Source organism: Oncorhynchus masou, unplaced genomic scaffold (genome assembly GCF_036934945.1).
Source record: "Oncorhynchus masou masou isolate Uvic2021 unplaced genomic scaffold, UVic_Omas_1.1 unplaced_scaffold_40___fragment_2___debris, whole genome shotgun sequence".
NCBI classification, from domain to species: domain Eukaryota; kingdom Metazoa; phylum Chordata; class Actinopteri; order Salmoniformes; family Salmonidae; genus Oncorhynchus; species Oncorhynchus masou.
Window position 1 is genome coordinate 1 of NW_027016686.1, and position 21917 is coordinate 21917.

Consider the following 21917-nt stretch of genomic DNA (forward strand, 5'->3'; position numbering starts at 1 on the left):
AGCCATCACTAACACAGAGAGGCTGCAACCTACAGTACATACAAACTTGAAGTCATTGGCCACTTTAATAAATGGATCACTTTAATAATGCCACTTTAATAATGTTTACATATCTTGCATTACTCATCTCATATGTACAGTTGAAGTCTGAAGTTAACATACACTTAGGTTGGAGTCATTAAAACTAGTTTTTCAACCACTCCATAAATTTCTTGTTAACAAACCAGTTTTGGCAAGTCGGTTAGGACATCTACTTTGTGCATGACATAAGTCATTTTTCCAACAATTGTTTACAGACATATTATTTCATGTATAATTCACTGTATCACAATTCCAGTGGGTCAGAATACACATACACTACGTTGACTGTGCCTTTAAACAGCTTGGAAAATTCCAGAAAATTATGTCACGGCTTTAGAATCTTCTGATAGGCTAATTGACATCATTTGAGTCAATTGGAGGTGTACCTTTTTTAACCTTTATTTTACTAGGCAACTCAGTTAAGAACAAATTCTTACTTTCAATGACGGCCTAGGAACAGTGGGTTAACAGGGGCAGAACGACAGATTTTGTACCTTGTCAGCTCGGGGATTTGAACTCGCAACCTTTCGGTTACTAGTCCAATGCTCTAACCACTAGGCTACACTGCCACCCCTGTGGATATAGGCCTACCTTCAAACTCAGTGCCTCTTTGCTTGACATCATGGGAAAATCAAAAGAAATCAGCCAAGACCTCAGAACAAATTGTAGACCTCCACAAGTCTGGTTCATCCTTGGGAGCAATTTCCAAATGCCTGAAGGTACCACGTTCATCTGTACAAACAATAGTACGCAAGTATAAACACCATGGGACCACGCAGCCGTCATACCGCTCAGGAAGGAAACACGTTCTGTCTCCTAGAGAAGAACGTACTTTGGTGCGAAAAGTGCAAATCAATCCCAGAACAACAGCAAAGGTACTTGTGAAGATGCTGGAGGAAACAGGTACAAAAGTATCTATATCCACAGTAAAACGAGTCCTATATCGACATAACCTGAAAGGCCTCTCAGAAAGGAAGAAGCCACAGCTCCAAATCCGCCATAAAAAAAGCCAGACTACGGTTTGCAACTGCACATGGGGACAAAGATCATACTTTTTGGAGAAATGTTAAATCTTAACTGAGTATACTGATAGTTTGTCCATCTGTTAGTCTTCTACATATCTGCACATCAAATTCAGGAACGTAAACGCCTGCTCCTGTGTGCGCACTATCTGGGTCTTTGGATCCATCTGTGAAAAGCATAAAAACTTCTACCAATGTAATTGTCAACCAGTTTCCCTATATCACTGACCTCTGACCAATCTTTCCTTTCTCTACCAAGGTTAGATCAACAACATGATCAGGGAGTAACCATGGATGCACATTCCCTTTCACCACAGAAGGGCCAACCTCTAACTACCTCAAACCACTCTCATTAGCAAGCTTTCCAACTGTCCAACCAAAACCACTGCCTTTTCTACTAGTATATTCCCAACAGTCATCTAGAACAGTAGCAGTGGGATGCTGAAACCTCACAGCTTTTCAACCTAACCCAATAACCTAACCTAACCCAACCTAACCCATTTTTATACCGTATATCCAAAGACATCTCACCTTCCTCCAGTAGTAAGGCAAATACAGATCTTGATTTAAATGCACCAATACATATCCTTAAATCTATATAGTGGATTATGCCCAGCTCTGAAGCCAAGTCTTCAACGCTGTTCATAAACTATACACCTGTAATCAATTGTCGTCCTGATCAGAGCTCTATAAATATCCATCAATGATTGTCTGTCAGCACCCCATTCATAACCAGAGACCGAGTGCATAAGATTCACTACCTTCTTACACTTTGTTTAAACATTTAGGACATGATTTTCCCATGTATATCGCTCATTGAACCATAGACCCAAACATTTGTCCTTAACTCTCCCCATAGCCTGTCCATACAGAAACAACTGTATATTATCAACTTTCTTCTTCGAGAACATAAAACAAGTCTTTGCCACTGACAATTTAAAACCCCAGTCAATCGACCATCTTTCAACATCCACTATAGCTTGTTGTATAGATTTGATCACATGAAAGACATTCATTCCCCTCTTCCAAATAGCTCCATCATCAGCATATAAGAAAGCCCCCTACCTACATTCAAAAACACATCTTTAATCATAATGTTGAACAAAATTGGACTGATAGCACTGCCTTGAGGAGTACCATTGTCAACTCCATAGAGTGATTCAATTAGTAGGTCAAAACCCAGTTATATAATCTCCCACCAATACCAAGTCTTTCCATCTTAATCAGTAGGCTTTCTCTCCACATACTGTAGTGTCATAAGCCTTTTCAATGTGAAAAAAATACAGTAGCCATTACTTCCTTTGTGATCAGAGTTTTTTCAACTTCATTACTCAGCTTTACTAATGCATCCAAAGTAGATCAACCTTTACGGAATCCACTTTGACATTGACTCAATAAACCTTTATGTTCCAGGAAATATGACTGTCTATTGACTGTCGTCTTTTCCTTCAGTTTACACAGTTTAGAGGTATTGGTCTATAACTGTCCGCTCATGATGAGTCTTTACCAGATCTCCAAATCTTATTAATCCAAGAAGAACATGTATGACCTCATCAGATAGATGCTAAAACATTACATGGCACAACCAATCATGACCTGGGGCAGTATATCCACAGCCTAAAGGCTGAACGCATCTCATAAAGTAAAATCAGTATCCAAAGAAGAATCAGCAGTATCCCTTTTCTTATTAACATTAACATGAGTATTTAAAATCTCACACCTGCGTTGCTTATATACTTGATCCAAAGTAACCCCACTATGTACCCTAGCAAATGTCTTCCCCAACAAGTCAGCTTTTTCTTTATCAGTTATGGCCATTTTTTGACCCACAACCAAAACTGGAATGCAAATTGACTTGCTTATTTCAGTAATTTTCTTCAACATAGACCATACACCCCCCAGCTCAGTACCCCTGCCCATTGTAGAGCAGAACTGTCTCCAAGCATTTCTCTTGACAGACTTAATGACCCTGCGTACTAAAGCTATCTTCCTTTGGAAGTCAACTAGATTCTCAGGAGTAATATTCCTATGCAACACTCTGTAAGCCCTATTACTGTCTTGAATAGCTGCAGTGCACTCTTCAGTACACCAAGGAACCCCCTTCCCTTTCTCACCCACTTCACTCACTGGTACATATACACTTGCAGCACTCAAAATCTGAGGTTACAGAGGCAGCACATACATCCACCTGCCTCTCTAAAGACAACTGTCCAACAGACTTTAAGCAACGATCACCATCTTCTGAATGGTACCTTACCTGGAATAGTAACGTCACAGTTCATGGTACAGCAAATTGGGAAATGATCACTTCCAACAGTAGAATCATTCATCCCATTCCATTCACACATAGATGCAATAGAGTACGAAGCCATTGTGAGGTCCAGGCAGGATGTAACCCCTCTAACAACATCAACTCTTGTATCACATCCATCGTTAAGACATACACCACCACCTACTGTACTGGAGTGTGAGGCCAGTTACGGCCTAACTATATACATTAAATGATCTTCATTAGTCCTGTTCCTCCAAAAAAAGTGAAATTGAGCCCCAGACAACACTTCCCTCCCATTTCCTCCCCCCACTACACCACCCAAACCACAACCCTGTCCAGCCTCTCTAACCCTTTCACACAATCGCTCCCTATCTACATCATACAGTTCACAAAATATCAACACATGTTCCACCATTTTCTCCACTAAACACTCATCACATGGGCCTGTTTCATGTCTCTCTATCATCATTGCCAGGTCGCGGTTGTAAATGAGAACTTGTTCTCAACTGGCCTACCTGGTTAAATAAAGGTGAAATAAAATAAAATAAAAAATCCACAACATCCTAACCCCCCATGCTAGAGACAAATCTTCCACAACTCCCACAGCTTCTTGTAAATTTGTCATCACATATTTCACATTCCCATCTCTCGTCCATACAGCCCTCAATGCTATCAACGGCATACAAGGCCACACCCACTCCCTGTCCCCCCTCAAATATGTCATCTATCATCAGGGTGAACAACACTAAACTAACCACACTTCCCTGAGGAGTGCACTGTTCACATCAAACCACATTGACAATTCTGACCCCACCCTCACCCCTTTGACACGATCGAAAAGAAAGTCCATGATCCAATTATACAGAATCCCTCAATGCCAAACAGAAGTCCATGAGAGACGTGAAAAAATCTTCCTTAGTCATTAATTTTCTCGAAATCTAAAGGCACAAATTAGATTTGATACAATGTCTTAAGTAGTTGAACATGTTATTACTCCAACCTCGTGAAAGTGACAAACTGACATGTTTTCATTTTGATCAAAAACAACTTTAAATCGAAAGTGCCTTTGATTTGACGACATGCACATGCGCAGGTCGGCGAGATACGACCGTCATGGCTCGAAGGGATCTAGCTTTTGTCAAATTAATGTCGAACCTAACCCTTTTCCTAACCTTAAACTATTCTCCTAACTCAAGATGTTAATTCTCCTTACCTGCTATGAAGCATCAAATCTGATGTTAGTTTGACAAAAACTGGATCCCTTCTAGCCATGACCCCGTTAGACCTGGTGACGTATTTCTATGCATGAGTTCAGCTAGCCAATGTCACCATGACACCGCCTACAAGTGTGATTGGGGATTTCTATTGTAGAAGCAGTTTAAGTCTATCTTCATACTGTACTGTGTTTGCTACTTTGACATTACTTTTGGTGCTATCAAGGCATCTGGTTACGCGTTCAGAACAACTTGGAACTGGGCCGACTTCAGTGCGTTCTAAACAACTGGGAACCCGGGAAAAAACTATTTGAATGTTAATCCAACTCGTAATTCCAACTCGGGAACTCTGGCCTCTTTCAACTCTTTCTAGAGCTCCGACTTTCTGACCTGAAGATCTCTGACTTCATGATTTGACCTCGTATTTTTTTTAGAATTCCCAGTAGTTTTGAACGCGGCATGGGAACTTTGAAAAAAACTAGGTCAAATCATGACGTTGGTCCGAGTTTCCGACTTGGAATTCCGAGTTGGATGACTGTTAAAAATGATTTTTCCCAGTCGGAGCTAGTTTTTCACAGTTGTCTGTCACGCGCACATAGGGCCAAATCTAACGTTGAGACAAAATAACAAATAGCCTAGTACCACATGTAACTAGTGGGTGTAGATTAACTTCTGGTTAGTTAACAGGATATTTTCTGATACCTACAAAATTACAATTACATTTCCTAAAAGTAATGTCAGAAGTGGGATTTGAACCCACGCCTCCAGGGGAGACTGCGACCTGAACCCAGCGCCTTAGACCACTCGGCGATCCTGATGTTCATATATCAGAAGATTATAACATATATGAACACAGTTTTCGGACTAGCAATTGTCTAATAAGACAGTTGAAAAGATAATTAGTGATAATAGTACGGCGATTAACAACTGAAATAAATAATGAAACAAGGAAGTTTATCTGCGAGCAAGCAAGCAAATGAGCAGCTAGCTATCATGCATAATTCCTAGCAGTTAGCTAATGTTAGCACGAGGTTTCAAACTCTAGGCAGAGGTTTCTGTCTCATGATGTGACTTCCTGGCATCACTGCAGCACGCACTCAGCCTGTGTTGATGGAGATGTCTCCAGGTGCCACTGCTGCATACTTGGGGGAAGGAGCAAGAACAAGACCTCCTGAGGACCATAGACAACTTTAAATTTCTTATTCATAGTCTGTGTGTACATGTTGACAGAGGTGTCTGACTCGCTGTCCTTACTTCAGTGTTACTGTTGTAGTGAAAGAGGGGATTCATGACTCACCTGGGGTGTAATTTCAGGGAGTCACTCGATCTGGGTTGTCCCTGCCCTGTGTGTCTACACAACCAGCCTACAGGCAGCAATGCTTCCTAAGGTAGGATGGGCTATGCTCCAAAAATACTCCCGCTCTGTCAGGAGAAGAGTATTTATGTCTCAGCGTTTGCACAAGCATGAGAGAAAAATAAGATGAAGGATGCATTGTTTCAGTGACGGTCTGAGGAGAGTTAAATCAAATCAAATTTATTTATATAGCCCTTCGTGCATCAGCTGATATCTCAAAGTGCTGTACAGAAACCCAGCCTAAAACCCCAAACAGCAAGCAATGCTGGTGTTGAAGCAAGTTGGCTAGGATAAACTACCTAGAAAGGCCAAAACCTAGGAAGAAACCAAGAGAGGAACCAGGCTATGAGGGGTGGCCAGTCCTCTTCTGGCTGTGCCGGGTGGAGATTATAACAGAACATGGCCAAGATGTTCACAGTAGTTGTCGAGGGTGCAGCAAGTCAGCACCTCAGGAGTAAATGTCGAGTGGCTTTTCATAGCCGATCATTAAAAGTATCTCTACCACTCCTGCTGTCTGTAGAGAGTTGAAAACAGCAGGTCTGGGACAGGTAGCACGTCTGGTGAACAGGTCAGGATTCCATAGCCGCAGGCAGACCAGTTGAAACTGGAGCAGCAGCACGGCCAGGTGGACTGGAGACAGCAAGGAGTCATCATGCCAGGTAGACCTGAGGCATGGTCCTAGGGCTCTGGTCCTCAGAGAGAGAGAAAGAAAGAGAGAATTAGAGAGAGCATACTTAAATTCACACAGGACACCGGATAAGACAGGAGAAGTACTCCAGATATAACAAACTGACCCTAGCCCCCGACACATAAACTACTGCAGCATAAATAATGGAGGCTGAGACAGGAAGGTTCAGGAGACACTGTGGCCCCATCCGATGATACCCCCGGACAGGGCCAAACAGGAAGGATATAACCCCACCCACTTTGCCAAAGCACAGCCCCCACACCACTATAGGGATATCTTCAACCACCAACTTACCATCCTGAGACAATTCCGAGTATAGCCCACAAAGATCTCCGCCACGGCACAACTCAAGGGGGGACGCCAACCCAGAAAGGAAGATCACATCAGTAACTCAACCCACTCAAGTGACGCACCCCTCCTAGGGACGGCATGAAAGAGCACCAGTAAGCCAGTGACTCAGGCCCTGTAATAGGGTTAGAGGCAGAGAATCCCAGTGGAAAGAGAACCGGCCAAGCAGAGACAGCAAGGGCGGTTCGTTGCTCCAGAGCCTTTCCATTCACCTTCACACTCCTGGGCCAGACTACACTCAATCATATGACCCACTGAAGAGATGAGTCTTCAGTAAAGACTTAAAGGTCGAGACTGAGTTTGCGTCTCTCATATGGGTAGGCAGACCATTCCATAAAAATGGAGCTCTATAGGAGAATGCCCTGCCTCCAGCTCTTTGCTTAGAAATTCTAGGGACAATTAAGAGGCCTGCGTCTTGTGACCGTAGAGTACGTGTAGGTATGTACGGCAGGACCAAATGAGAGAGATAGGTAGGAGCAAGCTCAAAGTTTTTGGTTCTAATCAGGATTCTAGCAGCCTTATTTAGCACTAACTGAAGTTTATTTAGTGCTTTATCCGGGTAGCCGGAAAGCAGAGCATTGCAGTAGTCTAACCTAGAAGTGACAAAAGCATGGATTCATTTTTCTGCATCATTTTTGGACAGAAAGTTTCTGATTTTTGCAATGTTACGTAGATGGAAAAAAGCTGTCCTTGAAATGGTCTTGATATGTTCTTCAAAAGAGAGATCAGGGTCCAGAGTAACGCCGAGGTCCTTCAGTTTTATTTGAGACGACTGTACAACCATTAAGATTAATTGTCAGATTCAACAGAAGATCTCTTTGTTTCTTGGGACCTAGAACAAGCATCTCTGTTTTGTTCGAGTTTGAAAGTAGAAAGTTTGCAGCCATCCACTTCCTTATGTCTGAAACACAGGCTTCTAGCAAGTGCAATTTTGGGGCTTCACCATGTTTCATTGAAATGTACAGCTGTGTGTCATCTGCATAGCAGTGAAAGTTAACATTATGTTTTCAAATGACATCCTCAAGATGTAAAATATATAGTGAAAACAATAGTGGTCCTAAAACGGAACCTTGAGGAACACCGACATGTAGAGTTGATTTGTCAGAGGACAAACCATTCACAGAGACAAACTGATATCTTTCCGACAGATAAAATCTAAACCAGGCCAGAACTTGTCCGTGTAGACCAATTTGGGTTTCCAATCTCTCCAAAAGAATGTGGTGATCGATGGTATCAAAAGCAGCACTATGGTCTAGGAGCACGAGGACAGATGCAGAGCCTCGGTCTGATGCCATTAAAAGGTCATTTACCACCTTCACAAGTGCAGAGTTAATATCTCCCCCTGGTGTGAACACTTGGACCAGTGATTATTTTATTAAAACTTGGCTTATCCACTCACTGACTGTATATCACTATACACCAGACTTGACCTTTACAGCCTGCCATGTTGTTTTTATATCCTCTCTGACCTCCCAAAAAGGGAGTCACATAGTAGTGGTGTGTGACTAGTCATACTGGTCAACTGTCATCGTCACCTAGGTGCTATGTGGAAGAAGTTCTGTGAGCGGTGGACACCCCATTTTCCCGAAATCTTACTGTCACAGCATTCCTCAGTCTCTCTTTTGGGTGGGGCAGAATGATCACCGGGTTGTTTGCCCCCTGTGTCAGCAGGACAGAGGGGCTTCTGTGTGTCAGCAAAAGCAAGCACCACCCAAGCGATGTAACAGCACAGTGAGAATCTGCTACCATCAGAGTGATTAGAGATGTTATTGTTAGAGATGTTATTGTTCCCTCCACTTTCCACTCACGCAATTCCATAGGCCTCATTTCCTATTTATAGTCACTGAGAATTAACCAAATATGTCACACACTGTAGCAAGGAGGCTCGGTGCTGTCATGGTGATGAAGACATTTCCCTCATATTGTTTCTCTTGTAGTGTGTCTCCTTACTCCAATATTGGAATATGACTTCCTGACACACGGTCTGGCTGGCAACAACACGTACCTCTTACGCACTCACCATTCAATGTAACTTAACACAGCCTAATAAGTACAGCTGATAGTGAGCATGTACACACTCAAAAAGTACTCTATTATATTTTATTACTATATTGTATATTAGTAATAGAATGGTGGACTTGAATCCTATGACTTGTGTCTCACAAATGTAATAACGACTTGAACTTGGAGCGTTGACCCTCATGACATGACATTGAACAGATGATACATGAGATGATATTTCAACAGCATGCGTTCCAGTATAAACATTTCCCTTCTTGCTTTTACCATTATTCTTTAACATTGGGACATAGAGACATCATATGGATAGGTAAAAAGATCACCCTTATGATATTTCAAAACAATGTATTTTAGTAGAAGTACCCTTCCCACTTTTCACATAATTTCAGTATAAATATACTTTCAGCTTTTTAATTAACTAAGCAAGTCAGTTAAGAACAAATATTTTTCTTACAATGACAGCCTACCCCAGCCAAACCATAACCTGGACAACACTGGGCCAATTGTGCCTCACCCTATGGGACGCGCAATCACAGCCAGTTGTGATACAGCCTGGAACTGAGTGCCTTTTGCACTGAGATGCAGTGCTTTAGACCACTGAGCCACTCAGGAGCCCCAGATTTCACTGTATTGGATGTGTAATCAATGTCCTATAGTTGATGTTAAACGTTTGGTTAAATGGATGTTGAACTTTTTTATTTAAAACCAGCTTGGGTTTAATTGTTTTGCTTTACCATGTGCCAGGATAAATAGCTCCAGTCAATGTCCTGGACTGCAATTCAGCTGAACAGCTAAACTTATTCAACTTGCTTATTTTGTAATTGGTGACTTTCAGGCTTTATACATACAGAATAAATTTGGCCATGTATGCAAAGCATTTACTGGAAAACTGTTGGATTCGTAAACGTGTGCCCTATGCCCTGAACCCTTTATCCGCTTAACAGAGAACACAGTGTCTGAGCTTAGATCACCGTGGGAGAAAAAGGTTCCCGCACACGGCTGACACAAACTATAGTAAATATTTGGGCTCTCATGCTTTTTTCAGTGAAAGTAAAATATTGAAGTAGGCAGAGCTTGTGCTTCCCAATTCAAGCTTGTACACACACGCACGCACGCATGGGCACGCATCCAATCACGCACGTACACACACACACACACACACGCACGCACGCACGCACGCACGCACGCACGCACGCACGCACGCACAGATTGTGGGTACACCTCTGTTCTGGATCTCCACAGAGTGTGATGTCAGAGGTCAGGGAGAACAGTGAACGGGAGGTGTGTATGGGTGAACATGTGTGTTTGAGCACTAGGACAGGGCCATTCATCTCCAGTATAAATACTGGGTCCTGGTGGAGACGGGTAGAAAAGTGATGCCTACACCTTCAGGACTGTGTGAAAAGACAAAAGAGGAGTCAAACTTATCATAAAAGGAGGTTACACGGCAGAGAAGAGAAGATTCACAGAGGAGTTATTCACCACAAAGAGTGGAGAATGACTGACCAAAACGGTAAGGGATTTAACATTATTTCACATATTTTTTAAACCATTGGTAGTGCCCTTCAAAGAAGAGGAGACAAATATTACAAGCAATTTCTATGTCTGTGAAAAATGTGCTGCCGGATGAATTCACAGCCGTGTGTTAAGGTCACTCATTCTAATTTAAGCAATGCATACCAGGAGAGCATGAGACCAACAGGCTCACATGCGCTAATCATACAAATATGATGATGGAGCAGAGGTGTTATTTGACAAAGTTTATTCTCAAATGTGTACATTTCTAAATTTAAACAGAATATACAATAGATCTGTGTTTCTCCTTGTCAAATATGAAAGTTGGTCTGTTTCTGTCTGTCTCTGTGTGTGGTCATGGTATATGGCACACAAGTTTGTCTAAGAGCGTCTGCCAAATGACTTAAATGTAATGATGTAAATGTCTAACCTCAGGAATGGCTGAAGGATGACTTCAGTTTGATGGCTTAGATTGGTCTCCTTTGTGCCAATCTGACCTGGCAAACCAGGTCTATACTTACTTATTACTTGATGGTTTATAAAGAACATTGCAAAAAGCATCAAACTTTGTTATTCACCTCTGTTCTTTAAAAAAAGCTTTATCCCGCGCTACTGTTACAATACAGGATTAACATACATTTCTGGCAATCATTGTCATAACCCTTTAATATCAAAACAGCAATAATAATGTTTTCACACAGTGCCACATGCTTGAGTGGAGTTGTCTACCGACGGTAGCTACTATAAATATGAAGTCGGGTCCTTGATTTTATGACTCACACTGATAGTCAGGCTCAAATAGATGACTTGTCTGACCTTTCTGTGGTTTGACCTGTACAACATGGGACAATTGTGATTGATATGACTAAACTAGAGATCTCTCTATAAATATGGATATCTACAAGAGTAATAGTACAGGTGTGGTCTGGTTACCCCATAAAGCATCCTCTTGAACTCGTTATTTGTAACTATACAGTAGAATAGTTTTTTTTATTTTTAGAAGTGACTGAACCCTATGCTTTTTCTTTCATTGTGTTCCAGGTGTATTTATGGGGATGGACCTGCTTTGCCAGGTGAACAGCCATGCCCATCGTACAGAGGAGATGGACGTGGAAAGGCTGCTGGTTCGTCGGGGGCAGCCCTTCTCCCTTGCCTTGCAGTGCCACACAACCCTGCCCCCTAAACACAAACTAGCCATAATCTTGCATCTAGGTAAGCAACTCAAGGACAAGGACCATAAGCTTAAGTCAGCAATAGAGTGGATACTACTGCACAGTGGGAGGAGGAGTTAGTTATGATTGACAGATACAAAAAATAAAATGGTCTGGTAAACCAGCTTTGACTGCCAGTATATGTGTGGTTTTGTCTGTGTGTTTAGGTAAGGAGGGTGAGGTGGTGGTGAAGGTGTTGGATGCCCGTGCTGGCAGGGACAAGTGGTGGTTCCGCCAGCAGGGGGCTCAGAGTGAGGTGCTGCTGACGATCCACAGCCCAGCAGACGCCCCTGTGGGACTCTACAGCGTGACAGTGCTGCTCCTCTCCCCTGACGGACACATCCTGGAGAAGACAACACCAGAGACGTTCTACCTGCTCTTCAACCCCTGGTGCAAAGGTGAGCTCACACATGCATGTCCTGCGTGCACATGCACACACACAAGTTGAATCAGTAAAGAAGTATTGAAAGTGCTCAGGGTTGCGGCACTGCACCCTGTCCTGTTTTATTTGCTCTTTTGGTAAGGTGGAGGGCTCAGGGAGGTGCCACTCTCAGAAGGTCAGAGTCAGGGAAGATACTGTCTTCAGTTGTGTATTTGTGTCTGTCCCTGTGATTACTTTGAAATACATTTGAGCCGAACATGAAATTCTAACAACATATAGAAAAATATGAAATTAGTGTAACAGATTACTTATATGAAAGTTGTCAGTTGTGTGATATCACTACAACAAGAATGCCTCACTCTTCTCTGAGTCTTAATTTTTCTCCCTCACAGCTGACTCTGTGTACCTCCCTGACGAGGAGCTGCTAGAGGAGTACATCCTGAATGAAAATGGCCTCCTTTACCAGGGCTCCTGGGACCAGATTTCCTCATTACCCTGGAACTTTGGACAGGTAGCAAAGAAACAGCACTTCTGACTTCTGACAGACAGCCAACACAGCTGAGATAGAATAGAGAGCCCAAACCTGTTGATCCCATTATCAACCCATCGATCCAATGAGAACCAGATCTCAGTGATGTGCAGCCTGAATCACAGTTCTAGCTGAGGCATTCCAAACAGAAAGATTAACAACGGGGCATGTGGGTGGGTGTTGGCAGCCAGTGGTTTCTGTCAAGTCTGTAGGCTTGATGGTGGCCTGTGTGAATTGTCACAGCTTGGTGTCGTTTGGAGACACCATGCACCAGCTGGCAGAGGAAATGTCTTTGGTGGATGTAAGACATTTTTACACTGGATGTGTGAAAATGCCAACCACTCAAACGTGGGTTTTTCTCATCTGAGAGAGACAGAGACATAGTCACATAGACATTGAGAAAGAGACAGACAAACAACCTGCGTGGCTTATTTCTCCATCCAGTGAGGAGAAAGTACATAGAGTCACAGTCACAATCAACAATTCTATGTATGTATTTTTAACACTGGTTTGAGATGTGTATCTACGTCATCATGAGCTCACTTAATGCATTCTCATAATATTTTTACCTATAATCCCTCATGTCATTTTTATAGTTTGAACAAGATGTGGTGGACATCTGTTTTGAAATCCTGGACAATTCACCTGCCGCACTGACAAACCCAGAGATGGACACAGCCAACCGAGCAGACCCAGTGTACGTGAGCAGGACAATTACTGCCATGGTAAGGTTCACCCTATAACTTCATTATTTCTACACATTGGGAATAGTTATAATCTCACAGTAATTAACCTACCTGCTCTACACCTGTGCAGGTGAACGCTAACGATGACCTTGGTGTGGTGTCGGGCCGTTGGGATGGGAAGTACGATGACGGGGTGCCGCCCACACGTTGGACTGGCAGTGTGCCCATCCTCAGGCGCTGGAGTGAGGCCGGGGCACAGAGGGTGCGCTACGGACAGTGCTGGGTGTTCTCAGGCGTAGCCTGTACAGGTGAGAGACACATATGTGGACAATTACAAATACCTAGGTATCTGGTTAGATTGTAAACTCTCCTTCCAGACTCACATTAACTACCTCCAATCCAAAATTAAATCTAGAATCGGCTTCCTATTTTTGCAACAAAGGATCCTTCACTCATGCTGCCAAACATACCATCGTAAAACTGACTATCCTACCGATCCTTGACTTCGGCAATGTCATTTATAAAATAGCCTCCAACACTCTACTCAGTAAATTGGATGAAGTCTATCACAGTGCCATCCGTTTTGTCACCAAAGCCCCATATACTACCCACCACTGCGACCTGTATTCTCTCGTTGGCTGGCTCTCATTGGCTGGCCCTCGCTTCATATTCGTTGCCAAACCCACTGGCTCCAGGTCATCTATAAGTCTTTGCTAGGTAAAGCCCCACCTTATCTCAGCTCACTGGTCACCATAGCAGCACCCACCCGTAGCACGCGCTCCAGCGGTATATTTCACTGGTCACCCCCAAAGCCTATTCCCCCTTTGGCCTCCTTTCCTTTCAGTTCTTTTTAAATTTATTTTACCTTTATTTTACTAGGCAAGTCAGTTAAGAACAAATTCTTATTTTCAATGACCGCCTAGGAACAGTGGGTTCACTGCCTGTTCAGGGGCAGAATGACAGATTTGTACCTTGTCAGCTCGGGGGTTTCTCTGCTGCCAATGACTGGAACGAATTGCAAAAATCACTGAAGCTTGAGACTCATATCAATTCAATTCAATTCAATTCAATTCAATTCAAGGGCTTTATTGGCATGGGAAACATGTGTTAACATTGCCAAAGCAAGTGAGGTAGATAATATATAAAGTGAATATATAAAGTGAAAAACAATAAAAATTAACAGTAAACATTACACATACAGAAGTTTCAAAACAATAAAGACATTATAAATGTCATATTATATATATACAGTGTTTTAACAATGTACAAATGGTTAAAGGACACAAGATAAAATAAATAAGCATAAATATGGGTTGTATTTACAATGGTGTTTGTTCTTCACTGGTTGCCCTTTTCTCGTGGCAACAGGTCACAAATCTTGCTGCTGTGATGGCACACTGTGGAATTTCACCCAGTAGATATGGGAGTTTTTCAAAATTGGATTTGTTTTCGAATTCTTTGTGGATCTGTGCAATCTGAGGGAAATATGTCTCTCTAATATCGTCATACATTGGGCAGGAGGTTAGGAAGTGCAGCTCAGTTTCCACCTCATTTTGTGGGCAGAGAGCACATAGCCTGTCTTCTCTTGAGAGCCATGTCTGCCTACGGCGGCCTTTCTCAATAGCAAGGCTATGCTCACTGAGTCTGTACATAGTCAAAGCTTTCCTTAATTTTGGGTCAGTCACAGTGGTCAGGTATTCTGCCGCTGTGTACTCTCTGTGTAGGGCCAAATAGCATTCTAGTTTGCTCTGTTTTTTTGTTAATTCTTTCCAATGTGTCAAGTAATTATCTTTTTGTTTTCTCATGATTTGGTTGGGTCTAATTGTGCTGTTGTCCTGGGGCTCTGTAGGGTGTGTTTGTGTTTGTGAACAGAGCCCCAGGACCAGCTTGCTTAGGGGACTCTTCTCTAGGTTCATCTCTCTGTAGGTGATGGCTTTGTTATGGAAGGTTTGGGAATCGCTTCCTTTTAGGTGGTTATAGAATTTAACGGCTCTTTTCTGGATTTTGATAATTAGTGGGTTTCGGCCTAATTCTGCTCTGCATGCATTATTTGGTGTTCTACATTGTACACGGAGGATATTTTTGCAGAATTCTGCGTGCAGAGTCTCAATTTGGTGTTTGTCCCATTTTGTGAAGTATTGGTTGGTGAGCGGACCCCAGACCTCACAACCATAAAGGGCAATGGGCTCTACGACTGATTCAAGTATTTTTAGCCAAATCCTAATTGGTATGTTGAAATTGATGTTCCTCACTAACTTTAAGCATTAGCTGTCAGAGCAGCTCACAGATCACTGCACCTGTAAATAGCCCATCCAACTACCTCATCCCCATATTATTTATTATTATCATTATTATTTTGCTCCTTTGCACCCCAGTATCTCTACTTCCACATTCATCTTCTGCACATCTATCACTCCAGTGTTGAATTGCTAAATTGTAATTACTTCACCACTATGGCCTATTTATTACCTTACCTCCCTAATCTTACCTCATTTGCACACACTGTTTAAAGATTGTTTTCCTATTGTGTTATTGACTGTACGTTTGTTTATTCCATGTGTAACTCTGTGTTGTTGTTTGTGTCGCAATGCTTTGCCTTATCTTGGCCAGGTCGCAGTTGTAAATGAGAACTTGTTCTCAACTGGCCTACCTGGTTAAATAAAGGTGAAATAAAAATGTAATAAAAACATAGGAGACAACACATTGATACAAGATGGCTCTCTCTCAGCTAATTTCCTAATACTCTCTGGTTCTATATTTGCACTATCAAATATTTCATTCAGCTACATAATATATTAAGCTATAAACAGACTATATGCTGTTTGCTGATTGGTTCCTTTCTCTCACCCATCCCACAGTTCTTCGCTGTCTGGGCATACCCACTCGCCCAGTGACAAACTACTCTTCTGCCCATGACACTGATGGCAACCTGAATGTGGACTATCTGTACGATGAGCAGCTGGAGAGTGTATCTGAAGGCAGGAAGGACATGATCTGGTAAGGCTCACAACCTACACTTCTATAGTTTTCATTTCTAGATATCAGCTTAGAATTATGCAGAATCAGCACTGTATGGTTGTGTGTGTGTGTGTGTGTGTGTGTGTGTGTGTGTGTGTGTGTGTGTGTGTGTGTGTGTGTGTGTGTGTGTGTGTGTGTGTGTGTGTGTGTGTGTGTGTGTGTGTGTGTGTGTGTGTGTGTAGGAACTACCATTGCTGGGTGGAGTCCTGGATGGACAGGGAGGATCTTCCTAAAGGCTATGATGGGTGGCAGGCTCTGGATCCCACCCCACAGGAGAGGAGTGATGGTACGGTCCAGTCTTGGTTTACTATTCCCTTTAAAAATCTATTTTTTTATGGTTGGGCTACTACAGGACGTTACATTTCAGACATGTTTTTCTGTAAAGTAGTTTTTCTTGCCCTCATCCCTATCTCCTCCGTCTCAGGGGTGTACTGTTGTGGGCCCTGTCCAGTCAAGGCGGTGAGGGACGGTGATGTGGGGATGAAGTATGATGCAGCCTTCGTGTTCTCTGAGGTGAACGCAGACCTGGTCACCTGGATTGTCTACCCAGATGGCCAACGCTCACAAGTTTCCCTCAACCAGAATACAGTGGGCCAAAACATCAGCACCAAGAGTGTGTACGGAGACTACAGAGAGGACATCACTAAACATTACAAATACCCCGAAGGTATTCACTTCCTTCCCTTAAACAAACATACTGTAATGTTCACACCTGCACAAATACTAGCACAGATGGGAAGAGAACCTAAAGAGTACAGTAGACTGTTACACACTACAAATACCCCTAAGGGAAGGGTGTCACTTTGGACACATACCACACGAACACACCGTTAATTTAACAGTATGACATCCTCCTTCCTTTCTACCAGGTTCAGTGAAGGAGCGTGAGGTGTATGAGAAGGCAGGACGGCGGGTAACGCAGCCAAATGGAGCACCAGGGCAGCTGGAGCTGAAGATCAAACACGCCCAGGCCATCCTGGGGACAGACTTTGATGTGATAGTGGAGGTGCACAATGTCGGTGGAGAGGACACCCCAGCCCAGCTGACTGTGACATCCAACGCTGTCACCTACAACAGCCTCCACCGGGGGGAGTGCCATAGGAAGACTGCCAGCCTGACCGTGCCAGCCCAGAAAGGTGGACCTCAACTGCCATCACACAATCTAACTTTTGAACTAGTGTGAGACCCTGCGTTTGAGTTGTTTTTTAGTGGCACTGGGTCAGTCTGACCCCTGGTGTTCTTGTATGTTTAGGAACCAAGTTAACAGTGCAAAACTATACCATGGAAAAAGTGTGAAACAATACAATAACATACTTTCTCCTCTCATCCCTATTATTCTCAAAGCTCATAAGGAAGTGCTGCGGCTACGGTACGATCACTATGGGGCATGTGTGTCTGAGCATAACCTGATCAGGGTCACAGCCCTACTCCAGGTCAGCGGCCAGCCCGAAGTCGTCTTACAAGAGGTCAACATCCAACTGAGCATGCCTCAGCTCCATGTCAAGGTACTATCTGGAACTGGAAATGGCTCTGGTGAAGCAATGCTTAAATTGAGTACTATTGGTCATGAGTATGGATATGTTCAAGTGCAAACAGTGGTTTATAGTATATTGATTTAAGGTTGTTTGTTTCTGAAATTATCATTTCTGATGATGCCTGCATTGTCCATGTTCTTTCTCCAGGTAGTGGGAGATGCAGTTGTATCTCGAAAATTGATTGCCCACATCAGCTTCACCAATCCACTGCCTATTACCCTCAGAGGGGGCGTGTTTACTGTGGAGGGGGCAGGTCTGACAGCAGCACGGGAGATCCAAGCACCGTAAGTATCTCTGTGTGTTGTATGTGAGAGAGGAGATCCAATCTTCATTGAATTTATCTTCGCTTTTTCAGCAATGAGAGAATGTTTGTTGACCTGAAACTCTTTAAAACCCAGGGCTCTTTAAGATCTCACACCCTGTGCAGCAGCTGCAGATTTAGAGAGGGTAGCATCTCAGAGAGCTTTTGGCTGCCACAGTAAATTCCTCAGCAAGGACATAGTCTGACCGCATTGCATGAGTAAAAATAACAAGATCTGCTTTTCTCTCGCTCCACCTCCCTTAAAAAGACAAAGAGAGAGCCTAACATATCCTCCTCATCCCAGGCCAATGATGATTAAACCGGCCCAGCGTGGCTCTCCAGGACCACAGGCCAAATGTTACCACACATAACCTCCAAAAAGAGATGCCAGTGTAAACATATGCCCTCAGACTAAACACATGATAATATCTCTGCTGGCCATCTGGGAGAATTTAGCATTCTTTGACAAAACATCACACTTCCTGGATGGACCTAGCCTACCTCATTTTTTGGTCATCTCATGTAGCTCAAGTGTGAGAAAAAAAAATCCAAATTTTCATAGCAGCACTAGGGTTGGGCAGTCATATCAGTTCTGTACCATACTGGGGTATACGGTATTACCAAAGATTTTTTTATAAATAAACCACAATAGACCGGAACTTAATCATAGTGGGTCGAACAAGCAAGGTGGGCAGAGCCAAGCATGAGCTAGTGAGATCCTATTGGTGTGTTCTAGCATTTATTTGCATATTTCCGTTAGGGAATACCGACTGTGAAATGGGTGTGTGAAATACTAAATTCGCCCTTGCACTCCTTCTAAACAATGCCATTTTTAAAACTTTGGCAAAGGGTAAAGTCTACAAAATGCAGTCCACTCGGTTTGTTACACATAGTTTTGGAAACAGAAAACTGTATGGAGATTAAATGTTTTATAGATAAACATTTCATAAATGTTTTATAAATGTACAGAATATCGGCAAAAATCCATCTCGCTCCATCTTCTCCCACTGCCGGCCACTGGGCTTCCTCTCATCCCAATATTTGGTAATGAGTGGAAACACCAACCCGGATGCTTCACATTTATACATCTGGTGAAATATCCTGCTCATTGTTCCATCCGTGGTATTACCGAATGTGTATGCACACAAGGGGCGGAATTTAAAAAACCCACAAAAAATACAAATGTAGGCAGCAGGGATCTTGATCCAGGAGGGGATTGAATGTCTCTGCTGTAAACAAGAAGCTTGATTTTGACATCTAGCCACATAGCTAGCCAGTTAGCAAAAAAATGCATAGCTGGTGCCCTGAGATGAATAATTTATTTGACACATCTTAGATTTCTTATAGTCATACTTAATTTATAAGCAGTGGCGTATGAGTTTCACCAAACCCAATAAACACTTTTTCAAGGGAGTATTAAAAATCATACCATCTGTATTTTGAAATACCCCGGCATACGGTATAAAAGGTACAGTATATCACCCAAGCCTAAGCAGCATATAGCCACAACTGTAATTTCTGGCAGTACAATTCCAGCAGACCTGAATGTTAAACAATTTGTGTGGTCTTTCCCAGAAATATATGACTACAAAAAAGTTTCTATTACCAGATAATGTTTCTGAATGAGCTGGTTTTTGGCGTCCATGCAAGAGGTGTTAAAATACACTGAACAAAAATATAAATGCAACATGCAACAATTTAAAGGATTTTATTGTTACAGTTAGTTAATTTAAAGAAATCAGTCAAATGAAATAAATTAATTAGGCCCTAATCTCTGGACTTCATATGACTAGCCAGGGGCACAGCCATTGGTGGCTTGGGAGGACAGAGGCCCACCCACTTGGGAGCCAGGCCCACCCACTGGGAAACCAGGCCCAGCCAATCAGAATGAGTTTTTACCCACAAAAGTGCTTTATTACTGACGGAAACACTCCTCAGTTCAACCAGCTGCCCAGGTGGCTGGTCTCAGTCGATCACACAGGTGAAGGAGCCGGATGTGGAGGTCCTGGGCTGGCGTGGTTACATGTGGTCTGCGGTTGTGAGGCCGGTTGGAAGTACTGCCAAATTCTCTAAAAAGACGGAGGCAGTTTATGGTAAAGAAATTAACATTCAATTCTCTAGCAACAGCTCTGGTGGACATTCCTGCAGTCAGCATGCCAATTCCACCCTCCCTCAAAACTTGAGGCATCTGTGGCATTGTGTTGCGTGACAAAACTGCACATTTTAGTGCCTTTTATTGTCCCCAGCACAAAGCGCACCTGTGTAATGATCCTGATGTTTAATCATGTTTTTGATATTCCACACCTGTCAGGTAGATTATCTGGACAAAGGCCAAATGTTCACCAACATTTATATAAACAAATTAGTGCCCAAAATTTGAGAGAAATAAGCTTTTTGTGCATATGGAAAAATGCTGGAATCTTTTATTTCAGCTCATGAAACATGGAACCAACACTTTCCATGTTGCGTTTATATTTTTGTTCAGTATAGCATGACATGTTTGACATGGCCTCATTGAACACAGCAGGAGACCTCCAGAGCAAGACTGACTTGAAAGAACTATGTGTGCTTGTAGTGAAACAATCTCTTTTCTCCTACAGAGATGACATTGGACCAGGTCAAGAGGTTAAGGTCAAGTTGTCCTTCAAGCCCACCCGAGCAGGTCTGAGAAAACTGATGGTCGACTTTGATGCAGACAGAATAAGGGATGTTAAAGGCATTGCCACTTTGATTGTGAGAAACAAGTGAACTGTCAATTAACAACGTATATCATATCATGTATATTTCTATATAAAAAAATTACCCTGTAAATGCAATATGAAAGTGAGTTGCAAAATCACGTGTTGTTATTTTCTATTGTTCTTGATGATCTTATGAAGGGATTTACAAGCCTTGGCAAAGAAAGGTGGGTCTCTGAATCCAAAAGAATTGCTAGAGTCCAGAGACTAAATCTAGTTGTGAGACAAATGTAACCATACCCTTTGTCACGTAGAGTAGGCCAGAAGGCTAAACTGAAAAACCTAACCTCTATCAAATAAAAATATGGCAGAGCCACAAAAGTACTTCTGTGCAAGGATGTGTATTTATTAGTGAATCCAGTGCCAGGTTTCCTCCAGACATGACACTTGGCATTTAGGCCAAAGAGTTCAATCTTGGTTTCATCCAGCTTGAGAATCTTCTTTCTCATGGTCTAAGAGTCCTTTAGGTGCCTTTTGGCAAACTACAAGCAGGCTGTCATGTGCCTTTTACTGAGGAGAGACTTCCGTCTGGCCATTCTACCATAAAGGCCTGATGGGTGAAGTGCTGCAGAGATGGTTGTCCTTCTGGAAGGTTCTCCCATCTCCACAGAGGAACTCTGCAGCTCTGTCAGAGTGACCATCGTCACCTGACCAAGGCCCTTCTTCCCGATTGTTCAGTTTGGTTGGGCGGCCAGCTCTAGGAAGAGTCTTGGTGGTTCCAAACTTCTTCCATTTTAAGAATGGAAGAACCTTCAATGCTGCAGAAACGTTTTTTTGGTACCCTTCCCCAGGTCTGGGCCATGACACAATCCTGTCTCGGAGCTCTATGGACAATTCCTTCGATCTCATGTCTTGGTTTTTGCTCTGACATGCACTATCATCAGTGGGACTTTATATAGACCGGTGTGTGACTTTTATAAATCATGTCCAATCTATTACATTTACCACAGGTGGACTCCAATCAAGTTGTAGAAACATCTCAAGGATGATCAATGGAAACAGGA

General features: G+C 42.7%; 1 protein-coding gene and 1 non-coding gene across 2 annotated transcripts; one reads left to right on the forward strand and one right to left on the reverse strand.

The window, feature by feature from the left end:
• Positions 1-5324: 5324 nt before the first annotated feature.
• Positions 5325-5407, reverse strand: trnal-cag (transfer RNA leucine (anticodon CAG)). Its single transcript has one exon. It is a non-coding gene; the product is annotated as a tRNA-Leu (tRNA).
• Positions 5408-10393: 4986 nt separating this feature from the next.
• On the forward strand, positions 10394-21197 carry LOC135539029 (protein-glutamine gamma-glutamyltransferase 2-like). The gene is made up of 13 exons (XM_064964914.1): positions 10394-10511; positions 11555-11725; positions 11892-12122; positions 12499-12617; positions 13232-13360; positions 13452-13629; positions 16180-16318; positions 16522-16625; positions 16764-17006; positions 17209-17475; positions 17684-17844; positions 18022-18158; positions 20776-21197. Exons 1-13 carry the CDS (start codon positions 10496-10498, stop codon positions 20921-20923), a joined length of 2043 nt encoding a protein of 680 aa, XP_064820986.1. The 5' UTR covers positions 10394-10495; the 3' UTR covers positions 20924-21197.
• Positions 21198-21917: the final 720 nt, after the last annotated feature.